Below are 23,730 nucleotides of genomic sequence, written 5' to 3'. Positions count from 1 at the left end.
AGACACACACACACGTACACACAGACACACACACACACACACACACACACACTATACACTGTAGTACTATGGAGGAAAAGAAGGTCATGAAGGACAAAAGAAGAAATGGGTAACAATAGTAAGAAGAAGAGGAGGGAAAGCCTGCTAGGGCTAATTAGAGTGATAATAGGGTGCTAGAGCAACTGGAAGGGGTCAACATGACGAGAAGAGTGGTAGATGGAAAAGAAAGAGGGGATGATGGGGGGTGAGAGTGAGGAGAGTGGTGGGAAAAGGACCTGGGCCTTCCCCACACTGGGGGGCTGCTGGGTAATGGAGGGTGGCTCTCTCCGCAGACTTAAAATCACTAGAGCAGGCCTGCAAAATATCCCATGGACCTGAGATCAGCCTCTGCAAAAGTAAATATATTTTCTCAGGAATACAGATAGCCATCTGTGTACATCTATCACATGGCTACTCATGCAGTCACGCAGACAGTGTGTATAATCTGCTTCTGTCCTTCCATGTCGATTCTAGTTACAGTAGGTCTATGGCGATGGAAACCTCTGGGAGGTCCTGTGTCGTTGGGAACTCTCGCCTCTTGTTAGCCACTACATAGCTACGGTCTTTGATCAGCTCAGCTGACTCTTAAGCTCAGCTTAGTGCAGCAGGGGTCTGGAAAATCTGGGGAGAGGGAGAGAAGTGAGAGGTGGGGAGAGATGATGGAGAGAGGGAGTAACTGATGGCACCCACTGAACCATGTATCCTATGGTGAGGAACTGGAAGGAACAAAGATGGAATGGTGGTGGGGGATAAGCAGGTTGCAGGGTTATTGGGTGGAGAGGCCAGAGAAAGGAAGGGTCTTCCTCCACTCCTCCTCTGGCAACTGCACACTTCACGCCCACCATCACCAGAAGGTGCTGACCTAACAGCTGAACTGAAGCAGGGCATGAGAGCGAGGTTGACTGTAGAGAGTTTAGGAAACAATGGATGAGAAGAATTCATAGAATTCATTGCCTCTGTGTGTCATTAAATGTTCAAGACTTTGAAACATTAATGGAAAGTCCTTCCATCAACCTCTCATGGTAGTTTTAAGATTTGAGTGTCCAAAATGACATAATCAAAGCAATTAGGACATCAGTCACCAACAATAACCTCGCCAAACATTTAGCTCTCAAACTGTTTTTCTCCTCCACACTCTTAGTGTTGTTTTTTGTGTGTCACAGCACTCGATGCTGCTGTCTACTTTGGGGAAAAGACGCCCTGTTCAACTCCATAATGAGCAGACCCAACAGTCTCTTCAGGGGCACTTGAGCTCGACCAGAGGAGCTCTCCTTCAGGGCGCAGACATACATTATTCATTTCTGTGCTTAGTTAGCATTCATTCAGACACCACCTTCTCATGTGGGCTGTCTGGGTGAAAAACATTAATAGGAAAGGCTTGATGTACTGTAATTATAGTTTGCTGGAGAGCACTACAAGGTCTCTGGGAATACTACTAACTCATGTACAAGCTTGCATTCCAAGTGATATCAATTATATAGTATCTTCCAGATGTATGACTGCATACAAATTTGCTTCATGTGACATCAAAGTGAAGCTGCTTCACTGAATAATCCCTATGTGTTTTTTCCAAAAGACTAATCCACAACCTGCCTGTTATGTTACATAATTCCCCCCCAATACTGTTTACATGTCCACACGTGTCTCATGGTAACCCTGACAACACTGACTAATCTGATAGGCCCCTGATGTCTTAATTGTGTGTGCATGGGTAGGAGGCTGTGCTAACCACATTTGCTGGTTTCCTGTGTTTCCTGGGGAGTCATATCAAAGAGATAAGGGCTGAAAGTAGTGAATGGGTGTATCCACATTGGTAATGGTGGTGGAGCCCAGACCGACAGTGCAGGGATCCTGGAGTCCGACAAGGTAATGGACTGTTTGAACTGCAACATATTCACCATATCAGTGTCACTTATATAGTTATTTCCAAAAGAAGGTTTACAGTTTCTTTTAACTAAAGTAACTTACAGCTGTTTTGAACCAGTGAAACACGAAGGAAACATGATGATGCAGAAACATGTTCTAGTTTTAGTTTCAGCTGAAAAAGAATGTAAGTATTAGATTACACAAATTATTAATAAACATACTTAGTTAAGAAATGGCCCCTGTGGGGATTGTGAGAATCTGAATTATCCAGAGTAATATGGACATTTTCTGGATGAGTTAGTGTTGAATTTTACATATATAATTGAATTAAATTTTTCAACAATGTGAGTGTGAATATGTCAGAATGAGATATCTAAAAACCTAGGCAAATAAAAATCTAAAAAGTCTATTACAGGGCTGACATACAGAGACAAACATTCACACGCACATTCACACCCTGTATCATATAAAATATAGATGCTTCAAAATGTTAATATAAACCTCTCAAACCAGACAGCATAATCCATTTTTACTACTCACTGTGTTTAAACTGCCCATTGACATTGTTGTTAACTGCTTTGGCTTACAGGTTTGTTGGTTTGTCACAACCAACAAGTAAGCTAACATGGTTGCAGATAAAGGAAGTGGAACAGCAAAGTAATTTGTGCGCCTTTTCAAAATATTAAGTCTAGAAGCTGAAGTCATACAGTTACTAGCAGAGCTAGTTGGTGAACTGCTAGCTGACTCAGTCCAATAAGAATAGCCCTTGGGGATTCTATGTTCATCTATGTTCTCTCTACTGCTCTGTTTTGCTCCTTATCTTAACTCTGTACAGTTTTGTATAAATACATAAAAGAAGTTACTGAAGAGGGAAAATAAAGCTCTCCTTAGCTTAGCTAGGTCACTAACAGAACAATAATTACACACATTTTATACAAAGACATACATGCCATTGATCCCTGTCTCATAATTGTCTTGCAAACCATTGCTCTTTTGTGGAACAGCAACACAGCTTATAGGCTACAGTAGCTTCCTCCATTTTGGAATCCAGTGCTCTCCATCCCCTCAAAGGTCAGCAACAAGTCCCCAGTGCAGTAACGTTTGGATAGTCTGGAGGAGCCATAGGATTATTTTTACCTAATCCCATTCAGGGGAGCCCACAGGAAGTCAGTTGGCTTGGTTGGCAGATGTCTCCAATGCACATGCTCTCAGAAAGCTTGAGAAGGACTATAGTGCACATGCTCTATGGGCCCAAAAATGCTGCAGCATGAGAAAGCCTGTGGAAACACGACAGACACTTTTGTGACTATGACCATCCTTCGTACAGTCCAAATTTACAGATTCACCAGTTCCACCAAAGTTAAACCAGATGTTGAACATTTCTGCAAATTTACTTAACCTTTGTGAACAAATCCACCAGAGGCAGCGGTTCCATTGGAAGGAAGTTCAAAATTCTTTCTTTCAGAGCCAACTTTAAAAGAGACTGTGCGCACTTGAATTATTACACCAATTGCTCACTGTTAAAATGCCTGAAAAGGGTCTGTGGTTTGCATCCTGTCCCATTAATGTCTGTGCTGATTTGTTTAAACTATGACAGCAATCTCTGTTCAACTTTACCAAAATGTTTTGTTGCCTAAAGTCAGCCATAAGGCTGGCAGGCAGATCTGAAAATATGAATGATTTTATTAATGATCATATACAAAAATGTCCTGACAGTAGGAATGGTTAAAAAGACATATGTGTAATTTTTGATTAATTTTCAGTAACAAACATATTTTGTCATATTTAATTTTGTTTCCTGAAGGGAACCTCCCCAAAGGATCAATAAAGTTGTTTTCTATCTATCTATCTATCTATCTATCTATCTATCTATGAAGACTTGTTGCTCAAGGCCTACAGGTTGTGTGTTTGACACTCAAAACATTGGTCAGTTGAGTTGTCACTTGAACTTGTACTACTTCAACCCCACCAATGGCATTTTGTTGTTGTGATTCAGAATCAGAAAGACCTCCACAATCCTTGTTGGAGCCATCACCCCTCCACCCACTACACTGGACCTGAGTACTTGTTTTGCCTCTCTTTCATCTTGTCTCGCCTGCAGGTCTCAGCTGACCTCTGTGCTCTGACCACACTCACCCCATACATCAATTGCCTCATTAGACACTGCAAACCTCAGCTCATAATAGTTATAGTCACACATACACATAACCTGAATATTCAGAAAAGCTTGGAGATTTAAAAAAAAAAAGAATTAAAAACAGGGTTTGGTCTGACACATAGTTAGACACCCATGTCTAACTAACATCCATGTCACATCTTTCTATCTATATGTGTGCAAATTTGTATGTGTAGCTTGCTACTGGGTAAGTGAGATCACATGCATGTTCACATGTCCTGGTGGTTTCTTGATCTTATGGGAGATCAAGTTGAGGTTCTAGTTCAAAGTTGAATTGGCAGGAGATGTAAAAGAAAAGAAAGAAACAAAAGGAAACAAAAGAACAAACAGAAATACTAGATAACAAGTGGAAGGTGGAGAGAAATGTATGTTCCTTAAAGCTGAACAATGCAGAAAACCACCATGAACATCTTGCTTTTTCACGTCTTTTTAAAAAATATTTCTACTATTTATCCTTATGTGTGTTTACATTTTTTTTTTATATCAAAGGTCTGTTGAAGACAAACGAGAGAGTATAGCCAAGAATATGCTTGCTGTGTAGACAGGCTGTGTGTGTGTGTGTGTGTGAGTGTGTGCACAAGGTGGGGGTGAGACATGTCTCTTACAGATGTGAGAAAACGGTAATGTCTCTGAGAGTGAGTGTGTCGTCTAATTGGCAGGATAGAATTATTGAGTTAGTCCAAAGTGAATTGAAGATAATTTAATGAGTTGAGTTGAAGGAGAGCCGACAGGGCGCGCAACTGTGGGAAAGGTTTCTGCACTCTCCACAGACACAAAAGGCTGGAGTGTGTCTGCATTTACAGCTCATAAGGATGTACAGTCAGCTGAACTCACACTCGCTCTCTCTTTCCCTCTCTCTTCATTTGTTGGGGTTGCCATGGTGATGGGGGAGGCTTGCCTTGGCAGCCCATAATTTCTAGAAAGCCTGTCTGGATGTGACACTTCCTTTTCAGGCAGTCATTGTTTAGATGCTGATTTATGTGTGTTTGTTGCACTTTACCACCACCTCCTCTACACCTCCAGCGGGTTGGCAAAGTTTTAAGGGATCAATGTATCTGATACCTGATGAAACAACATGCTGAAGTTTTGTTGATGGATTTGAGTGAAGATTAAGGTACAGCCAAAGTCCTCTTTTAGACTGGTACATTTTTTTTTTAAAGAAATGCTTGACTATTTTTATTAGCAAACTTGTTATTATGGCTTTACCCATGCTCCTTACCTTCCTGGGTTACATCTTTTGCTTTTTTTCCCCTTTCCTGTCTGAAACAGTTCTTATTTTCCCAACCAGGCCATCCCTCTTCCCTCCTAGTAGGCGTTTCTACAACACAGAGGAGACCAATCACAGTTCAGCCATTTCCCCATCTCTTTGTGGTCAGCCTGTTAAGGACTTTTTGTGTTCACGTTTTTTTTTTTCTTTTTACTTTTTTCCTGCTACCCCTCATTGAGCCACTTGAGCCTGGAGCAGATGGAAAGATTGTAGTGAGGGGAAAGTAGGCAAGCAGCAGAAAGACAGAGAGAACTGGAAGAAGCCATGCAGAGAGTGAGGCAGCCGAGCGACAATGCTTGATGAACTGAATCACTGACCATCACAAAGCTTTTCTTCCACTTTGACTGAGCTCCAGAGAGACGGAGAAATCAGACAGGACAGCCCTGAGGGGGAAACATCAACTCATCGTCCCAGCTGACAAGCTAAACAAGCCCACGACGTGGAGAGGGAAAAAAAAGGGAAGAGTTAGAGAAAAGGAGACAGAGGGGAGTTCTACAGATGAGAGTTAAAGCAGAGGGGCAGAAGGAGATGCTCAGAGGGACCAGACAGTGAAGAGAAAAGTGAAACAAGTGACAGGATTGCTGCAGGTGTGTCCACAAAGACTGCTCAAACAAAGGGTGACACACCAGAATCACCTGAACAAAAGCTGTTGCTAGAGACAAATAGTGAGATCAGACAGGAGCAGAGAGACAGAACTAGATAAGGATGGCCAACTCAGGTCTCCAGTTGTTGGGTTATTTCCTGGCGCTGGGCGGATGGATCGGCATCATCTCCACCACCGCCTTACCCCAGTGGAAGCAGTCCTCATATGCCGGTGATGCCATCATCACAGCGGTGGGTCTGTACGAGGGGCTGTGGATGAGCTGTGCCTCGCAGAGTACAGGACAGGTGCAGTGCAAGATCTTTGACTCCATGCTCTCGCTGGACAGTGAGTACAATGTTTGAGTTTGGTTCAACTAAACCTGACTGTCTAGCTCTCTCTTTCTTCCACACTGATCCCCCCTCCTCTGGAATGAAATTCAACTATTGGTACAGCTTCTTTTGAAATGATTATATGCTCATTATACAATTTTTTTTTGAATTGATGATTATTATCATATTTGAAACATGATATAACTAAGAATATATGCAAAATCCTAAGCGGGTTGAATACCTTACGGGGAAACTGTATAGAAACTGTAACTGTGATTAAGTGATATCCACTGGATAATTTGTCAGATGATGAAAAAGTGCAATTAAAATTCAAGTAAGCCAATAATCCTCTCTTAATGCATCACCAAGAAAGGTTCTTCTAATCCTTTTAATCACACTCTTTTTTTCACACTGTATTCTCACATTCTAAAAGTGCTTTCTTTTTCTGCTGCCCTCATTTCATTTTCTTTGATAGCGGTCTCATTGATAAGGCAGTTCTGTGAGAGTTTTCAACAGCCAAAGACCCTCCTTTCCTTACCTTTGCCTTCACCTTGTCTTCCCAAGTTTTCCCAAGAAACATCCATGGTGCTGTGTTACAAATCACAACAGTTATTGTAGCTGGCCCATTCATTTGGCCACACATAGTAATCAGCAGCAACAACAGAGGGAAAACAACTCCCCAAGCCCCCTCTATCTGGAACACATTAAATTCAGAAGCTGTAAATCTCACTTAAATCACTGCTGTTTACATCTTAAATGCAGTTCAGTGCAGTTGTAAAACTCCAAAACATCATGAAACGTAATGTGTGAGGAGTGGGTGGGGGTCAGGAATGTGGGGTTCAGACATAAATTAGCTCAGAATATGAGCCTCTTGTCATCTCCAATCTGTAAGCAGGACCCAATGGCTCATAATTAATGGCACCCAGATTAAATGAATCCATCCATCTACTGCCTGCTTAAATTATCCTTTTATTCATCCATTAGAGATTCTAACAGGGGGTGGGCTTGGTCAGAAGGCATTTTCACCAAACAATTGAACACGTTGAGTTTGTCTGTTTTTCTCTGTGGTTTGGGACCAATGTGCTTATGGTTCTTGCTGTGGCACACTTTCCTTGAAAAAACAAATGAAACACTTTGCAAACATTTTGGTGCCTTGGTGAGTCATTATATCAAAACATTTTCTGTGGCATTCTGTGTGACATGGTGCCCGAGCTGATCTCCCATCTCCTTTGGTTCATTGCAGCAATAAGAACAGCGTATTGTCCTTGTGGATGAATAGGGCCTGTTAGGAGAAGAAAAGGGCAGTGTTGAGCCAAACACCAGAGATATTCTCAGAATGTGTTCTGTCTTCCCCACACGCGCACATTGTTCCATTTGTCCATTTGTCCATTAACACACCCAGTGAGTGCGGATTCAGACTGAAGACGAGTACTAAAGAAAACCTCTCCAAAGAGTTAACTATATGGAGCTCTGAAGGTACGCTGAACTGAAAAGTTGTGATCAAGCATTCTTGATTAATCACAGGTTTATCCAGGTGTTTCTCCAGACAGATTATGAAATGGAGCAGATCAGCGCTCAGTCATGTGTCCAGGGTCCAAAAAGGCACCACCAGTCTGAATCCTGATTAAACACCCCTATGGTGTTAGTTTGATCCAGCGGTAACACTGATGTGAGTTCTGAAGAAACTCTCCTCTCTGGCTACATTCACAGCAGGAGCAGCATGTGATAGTGGGTTTAATTGTTCACCAGACTGTGCTGTACTGATCCTGCCAAGCAAACGTAGTGGAAACTGCTGCAGGTTTACTGAGCGTCATGTTGAAAAAGGAGATGATGATCAGGATAATATGAGAAGGTTGGCTCTCACTGTAAGGGGAGTCTGAATGCTAGTGCTGAAAGGACAGCTCTTTAAAACCAGAAACATCTAAACATGATCTAAACATGGTAATGAGACACATTGACCTGCCCCTGTCAATATGTTACAATCACATTATATAATGAATTTATGTTAACCTTTATATATATATATATACGTTTTTTTATAAAAGGGTAACTCTGATTGCTGAATGCAGCTTGAGATTCAGCAGATGTTGAAACAGCACTTGGTGAAATTGTCACTGTTACCTTAACAATGCTACACTTGTGTTTCTCCCAGTTTGTGCTCCCTATAGTTAATTTAACACTTTAGATACCTTGGCTCAACTGTCTAACAGGCCAAATCTGCTCACTCAGTGGACAAGAAACCATAAAATCAACTCCCATAAAATGACCAAAATCAACAATTTGTTATAATGTTATAACTCCATAAAATGACCTTGCAATACTTTCTGGCCATGTTCATTTGTATGTTAGTAGTGTGTTAATAGTTTTTGGACATCACTGGATCTCTGTGGACAGATGACATATCAGTTTTGAGTCCACGCAGAATCAATTCATTGTCAAGTTGGTCTTTTGATGGGGTTCCTTGATAAGAAAAATATGGAAAATCATTGCACTTGTGACAGGTTGGGTCTCAGGCTCATTCATTATAACTAGTGCCACCACAGTGGCAAATATACCAGGTAAATTTGCTGGGGTGTAGTGTGTATCTGCTTGCACAGTGAGCAAGGAGAAAATCTTTTTTTGCTCATGGTTGGAATTGTTGGGTCTCTCTCTGTAATTGTAATAATCTAAAGAGTACAGTCCACATCTGCTCTATATGAAAAGTGCCTTGAGATAACTTCTGTTGTGACTCAGCACTATATAGATAAAACTGAACTGAATGTGTGTGTGTGTGTTGTGTGTGTGCATGCTTTGAGGTTGTGGTGAAACAGGATTGGAAAAGGCCTGGAGATGTTAAACATGCATGTAGTTTTATAGTTGAGTAGTGAGCGAGCAAACAGATATTACGTACGAAAGAGTCACAAGTGACCTCACAATGGGACCTTACAGTGCCTACGCACAGACCACCAAGCACACACACTCATTGAAAGCTTGTGGCTGGCACTGCCAACCTTGGCACTGGGAGGAGAGGGCCTAGTGGGTGATCTAGCCCAACTCCCTCCTCCGTCCTTCCTTCTAACCTCCCCTTCACCCCAAAGGCCCCTGAAAGTCCCTCTGTCACTGAAAGAAAATGGTCAGAGTAGTGTCATTTAGCATTGGGCAAAACCCCTGCACACCCTCAGAAGAAAGGAAGGAATGCCCAGAGTAGGATGAAAGAAAAAAAAAAAAAATCAAACCAGTCTCTGTGGAGGACCATTCAGATACTCCATCAAAAGGACCTCTGGAAACATAAATCAGGCTTCAAAGACTGTCCCATCCTCCCACCCCCTTCATAAGTTCCATCAGGTCAGCTTACTGAAATGTTACATCATAGCTGTGTTTTGAATGATGGTATGTGTATTTCTGTCACAGTGACAAATTATTTCTTGAGCTTCCTGCTCATCCTGTTGCTAAACGGGGAAATATTTAACTTTTTTTGAACATGTACAGTCTAATCTCACATTCTGTATTATTCTATTCAAATTTCTTATCTAGAGAGTGATTTGGCAAAAAGAAAACAGAACAAGCAAAAACTTAACTCAAGGTACACTTACTCCACTTTTTCCAGGGCTTTGAGGACTATGAGGTGTGGTTGAAAGCTTCAGGAAAAAACTTCCCTACAATGTGGTGGTTAATGGTGAATGTGGTCAGAAGCTGAGTTAAAGCAAAATTATTTTGTTCTATTCTTCTTAAGTGTAAAATGTCTGGTGTAAAAATAAATAAAAAATATTAATTCAGTGTCCAGTTACTTGTTTTTTTTCTATGAGATATAGTTTAAAAAAAAAGCTAGTAAGTCCTGAGTAAAATCTTGACTGAGATGTTTTTTTTCATTCATTCTATTCTAATATATTCTTGGTGAACATGACAAATTATACTTAAACTCGGAAACAATGGTTTGACAAAATTCTCATCAGTTGAAATGTAAGGTACAATTGCAAACTCAGCTAATATGTGGACCTTAAGACTTTTTTATTAACCTGTCCATTTGGCAAAACTATTCTTTTGTAGTCGTCTTGACCTTGAAACCATGAGATATGGTTAAAAACAAAACAAAACAAAACAAAACAAAACAAAACAAAACAAAACAAAACAAAACAAAACAAAACAAAATACTGAGTGGACCTTGACTTAAGTTTTTTCTACTCTTTTTTATTCTATTCTCTTCTAATCTATTCTACTAATTTTTTCTGCTTTAGTCTATTTGGTGATGTTGTGTTTGTGGCTTTGAAATCATTTTGTTCTTGCTTCTTTCTTCTCATGTATAAACACTGGATTACACTTCAAGTCATTGTTATTTGAAGCTAAGGTCTGTGACCTTATCTGCTAAACCTGTATGGGAACCTCTGTTATGTTTACTTTACAGTTTGTCTGCTCTGTCAGATATGAGAATTGGGATACTGCAAATTGCATGTTTTCTCTTGCTGTTGGGATTTCAACAATCTCCTCTCTTGTTGTAAATAAGACACCTTCCATCAGTATTTTGACAGTATCATTAAGTGCTTAGAATTGCTTTAGAGTTAACACATTTGTGTGCGGCTGTGTTTGAGGCAGTAATGTCTGATTGCTGTGGCGACAGCCCCATGAAAACAATCTTGCTTTGTGACAAAGCCACACTAATCCCACTGTGTGAAACATGTAAAGCGGGCCCTCCTACAGCTGCTGTGTGTGTGTGAGAGAGTTGTGTGTTTCATCTGTGTCTATTCCACCTACAGTTATAGTGTGTGTGCAAATATTGGGCACTCGTACATATGTGTGTGTGTTAATATGTGTAAATATGTTCCTCCCACTAAGTTATGTGTGTGCTGAGGCCTGTGTGGGCAGCACATTAGATTTTTGAGAAGGCAAAACCACAGTGGAATGATCCCGAGAAGATTTGGAGGATCATTTAAGGTCCCAAGGCTTGGCTATGAAAGTCACCTCTGGACAATAAAAAGTTGGAATTACCCTGCTCTGGAAAATAGGACAGTGGTGGACTCTGCCTAATGTGCTTGTGTCATAAATGCATGTGGTCTCCCATCAATCCTGCATGGCTTGTGTAGCTTCCCTCCCTTATAATTATAACTTTTATATCCAGAAATGTCTGTGTTTTATTCCAAGTGATGGACTGAAAGACCAGATTTGTTTTTTCATCTTATCAACTCCTCTCTCCCTCTTTTCCTTTCCTTCATATCCTCTGTTGTATCACTATCATTCACCTCCCTGTGCTCCCCTCTGCTCTCTCTGCCTCCTCCTTTTCTCTTCTCTATATAGTTCACATCCAGACATGTCGGGCTCTTATGGTGGTGTCAGTATTGCTGGGCTTTATCGGCATCATCGTCAGCGTGGTGGGCATGAAGTGCACTAAGGTGGGAGATAACAACCCGGCCACCAAGACTCGCATTGCTGTCACTGGAGGAGCTCTCTTCCTGCTTGCAGGTGTGATTTCTGCTGTATTCTGTTAATGTTCAGTTTAGTTTTAAACCAAAAATATTCTGCAGTATGTCCTGCAATTAGTGCATTTAGCAAGAGTGGTTTGGCATTTTCTGGCCTGAATCTATCACCAGGACTCTTCTGGGTAATTAGAGTCTCTGCTGTAAACAGGAAGTGGTCATTTTAGAGGCATTAGCTGCTGATCTCAGACATAAACCACAAGCCCAGGGGAGAACATTAACTAAACAAGGATTCTCCAGCTCTTGTGTACTGTTTTAGCTACAGTGAAAGGCTTAATTGATACACACAACTAATTCAGTTGTATTAATCTTTTTTCCCTCCACAGGTCTATGTACACTGGTTTCTGTGTCCTGGTATGCCACTCAGGTGTCCTATCAGTTCTTCAACCCCAATACACCACCTAACGCCAGGTATGTAACTTACCTGAGGCCAAACTTTGTTCTTGGACAACTGCATCCGTCAGTCACTACAGCGAAACTAATCTTAAGTCAGATGAGTGGTTATATTCGTACCTTTATTGTAGTCGAGACCAAAGTACTGTTGTTCCTCAAATGACAGTAAAATGAAAAGAAGGTGTGCAGAGGCTGACAATGGAAACTAACAGAAAGACAAGATGCTTGTCATTGAAATAATAATGATCTCAGTGTTAACATGACACGATAAAAAAGTTTTCTTTCATTTCTCCCACTGTCTCTACTATATATTGTCTCATTTGCTCAAATTCAGCATTATCTCATATTTTCAGATAAGTCTGAGGCTCTCTAAGTAACACTTGTTGCAGCCATCCATCCTGATATTGATATTAGAGACAACTAGTCATTGCTTGTAGGCTAAATGAATGCTGTAAAGTTGTGAGGCTTGTATTTGACAGTTATTGATGGTCAGTTCCACAGACTTCATCCTAAACATTGCAAGATGATGATTTGAATTTTGCTGGGCAAAGGACCAAACATTGTAACTTGGTTAATCAAAATGTAAGTCATTTGGCTAACTAATGGCTGGTAATTATGGGTAGTTTTAACTGCCAACTGCTTGGTAGCAGAGCCAATGTTATTGTTTTCACAAGCACTACAAAACAGCAAAATATTGGCAAAATATCTTTAGTTAATGGGAAGCCCTGAATACCTGTACATAACCATAAGATGAAGTTGTTTGTATCTATGCCATTATTAGCTGTTTTGGGCTTTAGTATTGTAGTGAGAAAAGATGTTGAAATTCTAGGTTATCTGCTTCCGTTGCTGAGGAGTTACCTTTACCTGCCCTCTGTGGTGGGCCTACTAAAAATGAGGAAATAGATAGAGGTAATGGTCGCATTTTATTGTTGTTGTTTTTGGAGTTGAAACTGATCAAAATTAAATAATAATAATAATAAATTAGGGAGGAAAGTATCCTCTGACAAAGCCTGTATACCTGTTTGCATTTTTTTCCTCCTTGTTTCCTGTGTAGGTATGAGTTTGGCTCAGCCCTGTTTGTAGGCTGGGCAGCAGCCAGTCTGACAGTACTGGGTGGCTCCTTACTGTGCTGCTCCTGCTCCAAAGACGACATGCGAGGACAGCAATACTACCGCCAATCACAGCCTTCCACAGCCAGGGAGTACGTGTAAACCCCACCCCCTTCCAGCAGCCACCCAAACAGAGAGCAGAGGACACACCATCCCCTTTTACTCAGATTATGCCCACTAAGACAACACCAAAAGACTATCATGCATGCACGCATGCAATTATATAGTACTCACATACATTCATTTGCAAAAACAGGCCCTCATACATATCACAAACTGCATTACACACAAATACAGTATGCAGACATAGGATGTATTTTTGTGGCTAAAAAAAAAAAGCTACAAACATTTAAAAAAAAAATGTGAACAAACAACCTACATATTTCATGTCAATCATTTAGCTCACTTATGTAATGATAACCTTGTATTGTGAATTGAAACCTCACATGTGCTTTAATGTAATTATTTAATCTACTTGAAATAAGTGTAGCTGATTAAATCTGATGAAAAATCACAACTGAAAGGGTCATCCATTTTCAGAAAGACAGACAGGAAACTAATCAAAAAATGTGTTTCTTGGTACAGCAAAACTACATTTAAAGTGAATCGAAAGGAAAAATAAAAGATAAAAGGTGAATCATGGCAGATACCCAGAGAGAATGGACATGGAGTTAGAAATACCAGTAGTGTAAAACACACGTAACCGTTGTTAGCATGTCCTATGCTTCCTGGTTGGAGCTGCATCCGTGTTTTGCCGCCATATTGCTTTGTGTATTCACACTCCACTGGTGCAGTTAGGTTGCGTAAGGGGAGAGCCCCAAACCACTGTACAAAAACATGGAAAAGTTCACCCTGGAACAACTTCACCCTGGAAAACAGGGAAGTTAGCCTGTGATCAGAGAGAACACTGATTTCTCCAGTTCAAAATAAACACAGAGAACATGATCTCAGTAGCTGTAGCTCTCATTAAGCCAGCTAATGTGTGATTAACCAAAATAAGTGACATTAAAGAAGCAGGTGTGTTCTGTGTTCTGTGTAATTAAGGCCTCGGGCAGCCATTTTGTAACAGCTGAGTAACTTCCTCACTATAAAAAAAGATCGTTCTCATGTAGTTCTGCTTTACACAACAGTGACTTTGTAAGAGTTACAGTGCACTCCTAGACACAATCTGAACTGCAGTGGTGGAGATGAACAGTTAGTAAAAGGTGCCTGATTAGATTGTACTGAGTGTGAATGCTGCTGATGATCATTTCACTTTTTCACTCAACACTAAGAGAAAATGGAGGTTCTCTTCATCATATATCATCATGCTCCATTTACTAACATCATTATTCCAGATTCATACACTCCTTCATTGTATAATCTCTTGTATATCCAAACCAATGTCTATAAGCTATTTCATATACTTCTCATACAAGTGTAATCTTACTGGAGATCATAAGCTAAGGCACTAGCACAGTATTACAGCACAGTATTACATATTACTTTACTGTGGACTTTAAGATAACATGATACTGAAAACACAATAAATAATTTCATATTAAGTTCACTGCAGTAGACACTATTTTATTTATTACATACAGTGACTACAGGTGTGTTGCAAACTATGTGCTCCATGGGGATAAATTACAAGACATCTTCAGAAATTTCAAAATCTGCCCTGCATAATAGCCTGTACAACTCAACAGCAGGCCTAAATTGGCTCTTGAGTTCCCCCTTGATGCTCCCACATCACTTTGCCCTCATTTGTACAAAAGAGGTGGTCCATCACTGCACCAGATAATAAAACCATTAACTTTTCTTAGAATAGGTCCCAGTCCCCCCATTTCCCAGCCATACGGCCTCTCTTCCTGGTAGACACTTGTTTGTGGAGTGCTCTATTATTGTCAGATTGGGGGGTTGTCAGTCCATAGGAATTTCCTTGTGTGACTTAAATAAAAGGGGATGTTATGCATCACTGGTCTATCATCAGCAGCTGTGTTTTGAATAGGTGCTCTTGCTCAACAAGAAGTCTGATAGAACTACTTGTAAAGCTATGCCCAAAGATAAGAAAATGTACATTTAAAAAATAGTTTGACATTTTGGTAATTACACTTATTCACTTTCTTGCTGGCAGTTACATGATTGATACCACTTCTATATCAATCAGTTAGGCTAAATATAAAGCCACAGCCAGGGGACTGTTAGCATAGCATAAAGACAGGAAAGAGGGGAAATAGCTAGCCTGACTCTAAAGGTTGAATACAAACAAGTTGTAAAATCTAACTTACTGAACTTCAGAGGTGCAGGTGAATTTTTGTACTTTTAGACATGGCTAAACTAGCTGTTCCACTCTGCTACCTGTTCATGCTAAGCTAAACTTAAATAGCTAGCTATAGTGGATCTAGCTTCATAATTAACATACAAACATGAGAGAGGTATCATCTAAGTCTCAGCAAGAAAGTGAAAGTGAAAGAAACTGCATATCAAAATTTCAAACTCTTCCTTACAAAAGCTGATGAACTAGTGGCTAACTTAAGTTCAGCCATGGAAATCTGACTTAAAATATTGTGTCTCACCTTTATCTATCTCTTCATCATTGCTGGCTCTTATTTGGTACATTTAATCTCTTTAACGTGATTAATAGCCAGCTGACATGCATCACCTCCCATGCTCCTTCTCACTGAGTTTCCTTTTGCTAACATCTTAATAGACATCACACATCTCACTGTCAACTTGATAGCTGTTGTGAGAATCTGAGAGGTCTACATGTGTCTTTTGTTTCCCCTCCTGTCCTCTAATCCGGTTCTTCTCTGACTGTCTTCTTCTCTCCTCTAATTCAGGGCAGAGTTGTTGAGTGAAACTAGTTTCCCTGACTGATCAGCCCCCGCCTTTTTATCGAGGACTGTCCGACTGTCCCTCCACTGTCTCCCCTTTTTTCCCCTGTTACCTCTTAGACCCAAATTTGGACCCCTTGTAGTAGAATATTTCCCTTCCCTTGGTACTATATCTGCACCTTTTCAGTTTTAATGGGAACAAAGATGTACTGTCTTCTCCCATTTTTTCCCTACTTTCTGAGCCTTTTCTGTAAATATGGACTCTTAAAGGATATCGGATCAGATCTTTTCTTTAAGAAATGAGGTGGCCTCTTTCATTTCAGCCTGTAAACACTCTCTTGCACCTCCCACACTCCCCTCTGCCCCATTATCAGCTGAAAGTTAACAATGAATTCAAACACTTTGTGGTTTTGTTGCGCTGATTGATTATTTCACTTATATCCTATGACCTCTGGGTGTTTTTGTAAATGTATGTTTTGGGTTTATTTTGGTTTTCTCTGTGACTATACTTTGACTGAAACATGTCTTTTTTTCCCTTTTGAATTTCAGACCAAATGTTAAAAGTACCCCACCAGAGAAAAGGGAGCAGTACTTGTAGTTTGGGAGAGTCTTCTGGCCTTACCATGGTTTAGGTTCTGTCAACAAACAAAACCCTCTCACTGAGGAATTCAAAACAGACAAACAGAAAACACTAAAGAAAGAATCTATGAACAGTAACCTTTCAAGTATTTTGTGGCAGCATAAATTAGAGACTCTGTTGAAATAAAAGAAATGGGAGGTTTAAATAACTGTTTCGGGGGACTGAGAAAGATTATATCATTTTCTTGTCTGTTTTGCTGACTTTGGGAGAGACAGTCATTCAGGGTATGTTTTCTATAACATGTTACAATGCCCAGGTGTATATACCACCTATTCTTTTGTTGTTGTTGTTGTTGTTTTTTTTTTTTTTTGTTTTTAATTTTTTTGTTAACTACATATATAATGTTTTACTACAGTGCCTTATAACACATGTTTGTGCACATGTATGTTTTTGACTACATGGATTCTTCATAGTCTCCCATCCCATCTGAGGGATGTGTGTCCATAGTTCCTCTGCCAGCAGTTCTGATGTACCTTTTTCTATTGTCAAATTTCTGAAAATGAATGTGAAGCTACTCTACAGTACCACTTATGAAACAACAAAGACATACATACGATTGATCTTCAGCATATTGCCTTATGCACTGTTTGTAAGACGCTGTGTGCCTGTTTCCAAGTAGCCTGGATTGAGGATATACCCAGTACATTCATTTTGTTTTGTTAAGTGCCAATATGATTTTGTGTGAATGACAGAGTCATTGTATTTTTGACTCTAAAGGATGTACTGTACTGTGTGCTGTCTCCTGTACTAAGGAATGCCAGTTTGCTGAGTGTTCAAATACCTTTCTGATACCTGCATTTATTTACCATGCCATTCCTTTCTCTAATATTTACCTTATGTTGTGTATCATCTTATTTACAGTATACCCCTGTCTGTTTCTTTTAGAATGAAGTAAACAGCAACATAAAAATGGATTTGTCTGTGAGTCGGTGCTTTATCAGTTGTTTCCTAACTTTTCACCCTTGCCTGACTTTTTTGCCTACCTCCACTTGTTCCTTCTTTCCAGCTCAAATACTTCTTTTGCACCCTGTTGTTCAATAATTGCAGACGTGGAATTCCACTTCTGCTCCACTGGACTGTGGCACATTCTCAGAGGTGGACTCACTAAGTTAACTTGTTCACCACCGATACATCTGACGACAAGGCTTGAATTATCTCTTTGTTTTGTCGAGTTTCAAGCATAAAACATGTTAACTCGTGAGCTTGGAATTCAGGGTTAACTTTTGTGGATCAATTTGCAGACTAGATAACTAATTAACTGCTTCGTTACTTCACAAGTTAAGTTATCAGGACATGAAAAAGAGAAACAAAAGAAAAAAACATTGAATGCTAAAAACACCAGCAAATTTCAGGTGTGAGAGAAACTAGGAAGATTCTACTGTTTGAGTCTGAGAGGGTTCTCTTTGCAACCCATACAGAGAGAAGAAATTATTACAGAGACTGGTAACTTTGATTTTATGTATGGACGTGTAGCAAGAAAGACTTGAAAAATTGTTTCCTTCTTTGTTAAGTAAAGCATACCAACATGGGATAGCTGTCAAATATCATGAATTTGAGGATGATTTGAATGTATCAAATAAATGTAGATCAGCTCAAGCAGATCATAAAAGCCAGTTAATCTATACTGAAACATTCTCTCCGACTACAAATCAGTTTCAAAGGTGCTGAGATATATGATATTTTTTAGCATACAGACTGTCCATGAGTTTGTATATAGAGTTGAGGCAGTTTGAGGTAAATACACACTGAAGACACCAGTGGTGGGAACAGAGTTCGGATGTGAAATCTCACATACACCTGACATGTACAGATGCACCTACACCTCATGACTATACAGTCTGTACTGTCTACACAATACTAAACATATACTAAGACTATGATGCAAACCAAACCAAATTTCCACAGGGACATTTGGTCCAACAGTATGTATATATGCAGAAGCATTTCACAGCTCTGATTTATAGCACATTTATTAAAACTCACATCTAAATTAAACACATGTACCAACATCTGGCACTTGTGTTTTCCTGCTCAGCTCAAGCTATGTGATAGATATTATCATTCTTCTTATCAATCTTTACTGGCATGAGATATTTAGCTACTTGCACACACAATTATTAATTCACTTTTATTGTTAATATGTTGATACAAAGAGCAGGGGTTACTTACATAATGAACCAGATGAACCAGAGCCTGCAGCAGAAACCAAATCATAATAGTAAACACAGGAATGTGTTTTCACACTTTAAGCACTCTGAATGATGAATGATGTGTTGCACATGCGTCTGAGTGGAACTTGCACATCATGGTTATTTAGGAATGTGAGACTGGAAACTATCTCCTTCATTGCTTTAACTGTAAACATCATTACAACAATAAAATATGTTTTGATAGTGAACCTTGTCATTTATATTAAGGACCAAGTTAGGACAGAAATCAACACTTTATTGAACAGATGCAGTGACTTCAACAGCATTTAAAAAATAACCAAAGGTTGAGGTAGACTGTGGTGATATGATATGTTGTTGATTTGTGCTGGCTGAGTGTGAGTGAGTCTCCATTGCATCCTGATGGCATTACTGACATGAGACACACTCCGGATTGCCAACAGAGCTGAGGTCAGAGAGCAGAACACACTTCCCACCAATCAACCAGTGGGAGAGGCCAAACTCAAATGTGATCCCTGGCATCGCCAGAGTCACCTGTTAGAGGAGGAGATGCAGTAATAATGACATAAGCACATTATTTCTTACTTGAATTAAAGGCATGAAAACCTTCTGTCAGTTATTTTCCCTCCTTACCCTGTGACGGTATTAGAATCATAAGTGTGAACAAAACATAACATCTAACTTGATTATTTGGTTTTTCAAAACGTCTTTGTGAACACCATTAAATCTTTGTAACAGGTTTGTATCTTTCTGAGACTTTTTCTGTGAATTCTTCTGGCTGCTACTACTAGCTTTTCACATTATTCTATATTGACTTGGCAGGTTGGTCTCTTCACTTTGTGTCTGCCAGCAAAACACTGCTCCACTATGTCCACCAGCTAGTCTCTAACATTGTCTGTCTGCTGTTTGGTGCTGAGCAGGTAGTGTTCAGTGGGTTTATCAGAGCTTTATCATTGAAAACTGTTAACTCCAGCTAGAAACAACACTGCTGAGTGAACCAAATTAAAACCAAATTAGAGTTGCAGACCATAAAACCAAAATAATCAGCTAAAGGTGTCAAATCTATGGAGCAGCAGGGAATTGCAAATTTCAGTGATAATTATTTGTGGTTTCATCACTATGAGTCACTACATTTCATAGTGTACATAGTCATTTGATCCATGTTAATGTAAATTAATAGAACAGCTTTTAAATCATCATGTCAGTTTTGAATAAAGTAACATGGATATCTTTTGTTTTAAATAATGAATGCAGAGTTAATGTATTGATGATGCAATAACTTTTGAAAAATAAGTTATCAGGCAAGTTCTTGCAACCTTAGTAATGATTTATACTTCAAACTCCAACAAATGAGGTTACTAGTCCTCACAGTCTGGTCTTGTTTAGATTATTTTATTACACATAGTAACATTCTAGTTAAACTTAAGATGCCAAAATTAAATAGATTTATGAGAATTAAGATGTTGCCAAATTATGAATATGTCAATAACAAGCTCTTGATAAGAAACATCTTGACAGAAAGAAATTGGATTTATTGATTAACAATGCTGGTACAATATTATGAGTGATTCAGATCCTCAACAAAAGAATGTGATAAATGGCTACAGAAAGGTGTCATTGTAAAGTAATATAAAAGTAAATATGAGCTCAGTGGCCACTAGACAGGAAATTAAAATGTTGGTTGGACAAGAGAGGATGATATTCTGACATAATATGATTTTGTTCTTGGCTGCAAGTTTATGAGGAATTTAAAAACTCATATAATCTCTCAGTGTTGCTGAGTTGGATGATGAAACCTACTTCCTGTCTGTATCTGGTGTAAGTGCTCACCCCCTACCACACCAGGCCCACTGCACCACACACACCTGAAAGACATGCACACATATTTTAAACCAATGCACAAACACAGTGTGAGTCAGAAGTTCAAAATTATGACTGCAATGAAGTGTAAATGACATGAAACTTAATTATGTGGAAATGTGTTTGAACCAGAGAATGATATGAATCTGAAGTAGTCATTCACTGAGCAAAAACCACAAACCAAACAAACTGCTTCTGACTGGAAATGATTAAGGCTGTTATTGAGTGTAATGAGCAGCAGTGCTAACTCCCACACAGACAGGGGGTGACAGAGATCTGCAGCAGCCTGCTCTGAGCTAGCATATTGGGGGTCAATGTTGTACACCTCAGGCCTTAGTATCTAGTATCTCTATCACCTTAGTATCATGACGCAGATGGAGAGCACAGACAGCACACACATCCCCACAGATGTTACTCTCATAGCCAGCATATCAGTTGTAGAAAAAAAAAAAACAAGAAAAATACACCAGACTGGAATTTCTGTATGTCTCTGGTGACAAAATATTACGGTTCATTCTCTGCTCTAATAATGTTAACCTAACAGCTGTAGTTACAATCACTGTACTGACTGTATATGCTGTATGATACACTGTTATTCTAAAAACAATTAAGTTGTTAAACGTAGCTCCACCTCAAACAGCAACAGTGACATTAAAATGCTGCTTACACATTCTTGCCATGGTAATAAAACAAAACTAAAATATATAACACTAACAGGTGCCACTGTGCATAACAAGTTGTTTTGAGTAGGCTGTTTATTTTCTAATAATGCTAATAATGTTTTTGTGTTAAAAATACCTGGAATAATAACAGGTTCTAGTGCTGGAGTTTGATTTTTGTTTGGGCTATACTCATTGGTCCCAGATCCTACATTTGAGTGAGGTAACAGTTCAGCAGCAGCAGCAATTATTAGACTCCTGTGCACTGATATTTGTGGAAGTTAACATGATTGCAATGAATGTGTTATTGTACCTGACAATGTGTGACAACGTGAGCTCAGACCCACTGAGATCAGCTGGTCTTTAGCTCCTTGCTGGACCAGGAGACACATTACACTGTGTGAAAGGCCTGGTTGCTAACTTGGACATTATGATTAATGTCAGGGAACACATGTTTGTAAGTCTGTCTATGAGTGATAAGATAAGGTATAGCTAAGGAAATAGAAAACATGAACAACTGCTTCTCCAAAATACACAATTTAAATCAGTGGTGTGTAGCCTGTGGTAACCACACATTAAAGCTCAGAGTTCACCCACCAGTGTGTCACTGCGGACAGATAGACTACACAGTAGTGCAGCCTAGTGGTTACTCTACAGACTTTTTGCATACCAGAATTAACAGTGATTGCAGTATATGTGTGCATGAGAGCAGGCATATGCTCCTACCCTCCAACAGTCCTTTCCAGCAGCACAGATTAGCAGCAGCAGGCTTGTCAGCGCTATCAGCAGCCCCAGGACCTCTGTCTGTCCTCTGCTCACCCTGTCCTCCAGTCAGCTGGTGGGAAAAAAAAAAAAATAAATTAACAACTTACTTCATAAAAATAACTCAATGAAAAGTGACTTTGCTAAACAAGTGCAGATGATTCCCTGAAAGGCCACTGTTTCAGTGACAAAGAGAAGCAGTCCTACTCTCAGATGAATTTGCCAAGCATTTGTTGAAAAAAAAAAAAAAGACTTTTAAATTGAGTTAATGACCCCGTACACTTATGACATCTAGTCAGCACAGGCGGTGGAAAAACTATGTAGATCCTTCACTCAAGTATGAGTATTAACAGTACAATGTAAAAAAAAACTTCATTATATCAAAGCTCTTCATTTAAAATCAGCAAAATGTACTTCAAGTAAGAGCAATCTGTGGAAAAATGGCCTCCTTAAGAGATATACATATTGTATGTATATATTGATAGCTGTATATGATAATGAGGATGCTGAGAATTGTCCTCAGTAATTTAACCACAGTATTTGTGGCGTTTCTGGAATTACAAACTGACACATGGAGGGTTATAAGATGATCCCAGTCCTTTCAGACTTTAGGGCCAATCAAATACTAAATCAATAAAGCCATCTGCATTTCTCCACCAAACGTTTCCTCCTAATAGTATAGAGAGGACTTTGAATTAAGACTATTTTTATTCAATAGCTAATTGTATAAATAAAACATGAAGAAACTATTCAAAGCATTTCAGAGATCTTTTTCATTTCTAGTAAATAATTTGTGAAAGTAGTAGGTGTACCCTCGGATGGCCCTCAAAAGGATAACCTGTCTGATCATGGTGTGATCAGCACCATCTTGTTTTGTTTTGGTTGTATGAAGGCAATGAGTCATGATAATGATATTTTCTGTAGAAAATGCATGCCAGGCCAGCTATTGGTAACCTTACAGACATGAGGGTGGAGGCGGGGGGTGAGGGTAGCACTTGACATTATATGTCAAGTCTGGTACAATGCATTGTATTTTGTAAGTTTATCATATATTAATATAAATAGTATCTAATTACTATATCTTTCAGATAAATGTAGTGGAGTAGAATCATAAAGTACCTCAAACTTGTTCACAGTAAAGTTACTTATCACTAACTAATTAATGTAAGATGTGCAAGCTTTCCAAATACCAAAACATTTTGTTTTTACAAAGGCTCACTTTGCCAAAGTATACATATGTAGAAAAGTTAAAGTCAAAGAGAAAAATAATGGACACTTACATCACAAAAAGAAGTAAAACAATGTCTGATATTATATTTTAAATGATTCAAATTTAGTATATAAAAAAGATAGCTCTTAGACAACTACCATAACTTCAAGATGGATACTATACTTCTAAAAAAAGTATGTTTTCAAAGAATTTACATTATCTTTTAATGAGTAAAATTTCTTCAGCTGTTAAAATTATCTCATAGTGTGGTAGAACAGCCTTTCTTTAAATATCTTGAAAAAAAAAATCATAGTCGTAATCTAGCAGCTGTCATGAGGGTAATGAACAGTGCTGTGGAGCTATTGAAAAAAAAAAAAAACACTTACCTCTTAGAAAATGCTTTTAT

General features: G+C 39.2%; 1 protein-coding gene across 2 annotated transcripts; it reads left to right on the top strand.

Moving 5' to 3' along the window:
- Positions 1 to 5,472: 5,472 nt before the first annotated feature.
- Positions 5,473 to 17,579, top strand: cldn19 (claudin 19). 2 transcript variants are annotated; one of them, XM_018667610.2, is made up of 5 exons: positions 5,473 to 6,276; positions 11,529 to 11,693; positions 12,034 to 12,118; positions 13,155 to 13,301; positions 16,032 to 17,579. In XM_018667610.2, exons 1-5 carry the CDS (start codon positions 6,054 to 6,056, stop codon positions 16,066 to 16,068), a joined length of 657 nt encoding a protein of 218 aa, XP_018523126.1. In that variant the 5' UTR covers positions 5,473 to 6,053; the 3' UTR covers positions 16,069 to 17,579. The 2 variants fall into 2 exon arrangements, with proteins under 2 accessions (XP_018523126.1, XP_018523125.1); XM_018667609.2 differs by having other exon boundaries at positions 5,475 to 6,276; positions 16,575 to 17,579.
- The last annotated feature ends 6,151 nt before the right edge of the window (positions 17,580 to 23,730 follow it).

Source organism: Lates calcarifer, linkage group LG12 (assembly GCF_001640805.2).
Source record: "Lates calcarifer isolate ASB-BC8 linkage group LG12, TLL_Latcal_v3, whole genome shotgun sequence".
NCBI lineage: Eukaryota > Metazoa > Chordata > Actinopteri > Centropomidae > Lates > Lates calcarifer.
This window is presented reverse-complemented; position numbering and strand designations above follow the sequence as displayed.

Excerpts from the sequence above, each read along its gene's own strand:
- cldn19 (XM_018667609.2), top strand. The coding sequence starts at position 6,054 with ATGGCCAACTCAGGTCTCCAGTTGTTGGGTTATTTCCTGGCGCTGGGC. Across the intron at positions 6,277-11,528 it reads CTCCATGCTCTCGCTGGACA|TTCACATCCAGACATGTCGG; the intron begins GTGAGTACAATG and ends TTCTCTATATAG. Across the intron at positions 12,119-13,154 it reads AATACACCACCTAACGCCAG|GTATGAGTTTGGCTCAGCCC; the intron begins GTATGTAACTTA and ends TTTCCTGTGTAG.